At 36.5% G+C, this 2,890-nt stretch overlaps 1 protein-coding gene across 1 annotated transcript in view; it reads left to right on the forward strand.

Annotated features, from left to right (window-relative positions):
* HEPH (hephaestin) overlaps positions 1-2,890 on the forward strand; it is a gene marked incomplete at its 5' end in the record, with an annotated part of 17,753 nt that overhangs the window by 10,183 nt on the left and 4,680 nt on the right. Inside the window, 2 exons of the mRNA XM_010850619.1 lie at positions 807-938; positions 2,590-2,801. Coding sequence (XP_010848921.1) covers positions 807-938; positions 2,590-2,801 — 344 coding nt within the window. The remainder of the gene's footprint in view (positions 1-806; positions 939-2,589; positions 2,802-2,890) is intronic.

Consider the following 2,890-nt stretch of genomic DNA (forward strand, 5'->3'; position numbering starts at 1 on the left):
AATTTTTGGGGAATATTTGAGAATTGGTAGTAGTTCTTTAAATGTTTAATAGAATTCACCAGTAAAGCCATCTGGCTTTTCTTAGTTGCCATATTTTTGATTAATGGTCAATCTTTTTATTTGTCTTTCAGATTTTCTATTTCCTCACACTTAAGTCTTGGTAGGTTTTCTGTTCTAGAAATTCATCTATTTGCTCATGTACAATTGTGAATAGCATCCTCTTATAATTTTATTTTTTTACTTCTATATGACTAGTAGTGATGTCCCTACTTTCATTTCTAATTTTAGTAATTTGAGTCTTTTTGGATATGCTGGGTCTTCATTGTTGTGCAGGCTTTCCTCTAGTTGCAGCAAGCAGGGGCCACTCTCTAGTTGTGGTAAGTAGGCTTCTCATTATGGTGGCATCTCTTGTTGTGGAGCACGGACTCCAGAACACTTGGGCTTCAGTAATTGTGGCATGTAGGCTCAGTAGTTGTGGCTCCTAAGCTCCATAACACAGGCTCGGTAGTTGTGGTGCATGGGTTAGCTGCTCTGCAGCATGGGATCCTCCTGTATCTGGGATTGAACCAATGTCTTCCCCATTGGCAGGTGGACTCTTTACAACTGAGCCACCAGGGAAGCCTGAGATAGTGGATTTTAAATTGCTTTTTATAACTATAAATGGCAATATACTAGAAAAAGATTATTCTTACTATTGCAGAGATAAAAGTTTTCTCTCTTTTACATTTCTTTCCTTTCCCTTCTGTTTCCATCCTCTCTGGTCATCACTGTTTTTATTCCCATTGTCTCTCCTTCCCATTTTCCAGGACCAGTGATCCGGGCTGAGGTGGGTGACACCATCCTGGTGATCTTCTACAACCGTGCCTCCCAGCCATTCAGCATACAGCCTCATGGAGTCTTTTATGAGAAGGACTCTGAGGGAACTGTGTACAATGATGGTGAGCAGGCAGGGTTTCAAAAAATGTGGGCTGCAGAAAATAACAGGTACCTCTAGAGCAGCAGTCTCCAACCTTTTTGGCACCAGGGACTAGTTTCATGGAAGACAATTTTTCCATAGACGGGGTTGGAGAGAATGGTTTTAGGATGATTCAAGTGCATTATATTTATTGTTCACTTTATTTCCGTTATTATTGCCTCAGCTCCATCTCAGACCATCAGGCATTAGATTCTGGAGTTTGGGCACCCCTGCTCTAGAGGATATATAAATAGGGGAAGGAAGGAGAGAAAAGAAGGCAGAATTAACTACCATGGATGGATGTTGTTGAGTATGATATTATAGTGAGACAGAGCTGGGACCAGTGAGACAACTTTTAAATATAAATATATTCTAGTTATAAAAATAACATATATGTTGTGGAATTTTGATAAAAATGGAAAATTATAAAATAAATAGACCCCATAGGTAGAGTGCCATTATAGTTTGATATACTTTTTCATATTTTCTGTGTTTATACAAATGTATATATTTATAATGATATGTTTTGTACATTTTGGTATCTTACTGTTTTCTTTTTTTTGGTATAAATTTATTTATTTTAATTGGAGGCTAATTACTATTTTCTCTTACCTTTATATTGTGCCCATCTTCTATGTCATTATAATGTTACAAACATTTTAATGACTATGTAATAGGGTAAAAATATTTACCTTATCCCCTATCATTTGGACATGTACATTGCTTTCATTATTTGTTTGATATTGTATATCATGTTGCAATGAATGGATATGTACATTTGGTTTGAATTACTACCTCAGGAAGAATCCTACAAGTGGGATTACTGAGTAGTTAATTTCTTCTTTTCCTTGAGAGTAATACTAACACATGCATGCTAATATCTCAAGTCAAAAGTACCAAAAAAAAAATACTGAAAGCATAAAAGGCAAAGTTACAGACAAATCTAGAATAAAAGAATATTCTGCAATGCAACTGGTCTAGACTTTTCAAGAAATTGGTACCAAAGGCAGTGGGGGTGGGGAGAATCAAAGAGACAACACCAAGGGCAACATTAAATCCTTGTCTAATTTTTGTTGTATAAAAAGATACATTTGGGAGATAGTTGGATTTTTTATTACACTGATATTAAATGGTACTAGGGTATTTTTGAGGTGTGGTAATCTTATTGTGATAATATAAGAGATGGTTACTGATGTATATAGAAGTAAAATGTCATTATTCTTACATTTCACTTCCCAATGATTTAGAAAAAGTAACCATACACATAGATTTAGATAAATTTAAGATGGCTAAGCCTGTGATAAAATAGATAACCAACAAGTCCCTACTGTAAAAAAAAAAAATTGATAAATAAATTTTAAAAATAAAATACAAAAAGAAGGATGGCCAAATATTAATCAGCTCCAAGTGGTAGAGTGGTTATTGTCCTATCCTTTAAAGTTTTCTGTATGTTCGAAACTTTAAAGAGTTAGGAACAATGAATGAACAAGAAAAAATAAGTTAAAATCATCCTAAATTATACTACCATGTGATAAATTCCAAAATGCCTTTGTAGTTTATGATCTTTACTCCACTATTTGGAGATGTTGACACTCTAGCCAATGTGAGCAATAAATTCTACGTTTTTCCTGCAGACTCTTCCCACTCTGGCTTAGTGGCTAGGCCCTTTGAGAAAGTAACATACCGCTGGACAGTCCCTCCCCATGCTGGTCCCACTGTTCAGGATCCTGCCTGTCTCACCTGGACATACTTCTCTGCTGCAGATCCCATAAGGGATACCAATTCTGGTCTGGTGGGCCCCCTGCTGGTGTGCAAGGCTGGCACCTTGGGTACAGATGGCAAGCAGGTATTGTCAAGGTTTCTGGCTGGAAAGCCTGCTGGGAAGATGATAAGGCTGAGTTGTTAAATAGAAGTTATGCATGGATCTGGGTTCTA

This window comes from Bison bison, unplaced genomic scaffold (genome assembly GCF_000754665.1).
Source record: "Bison bison bison isolate TAMUID 2011002044 unplaced genomic scaffold, Bison_UMD1.0 scf7180017851384, whole genome shotgun sequence".
NCBI lineage: Eukaryota > Metazoa > Chordata > Mammalia > Artiodactyla > Bovidae > Bison > Bison bison.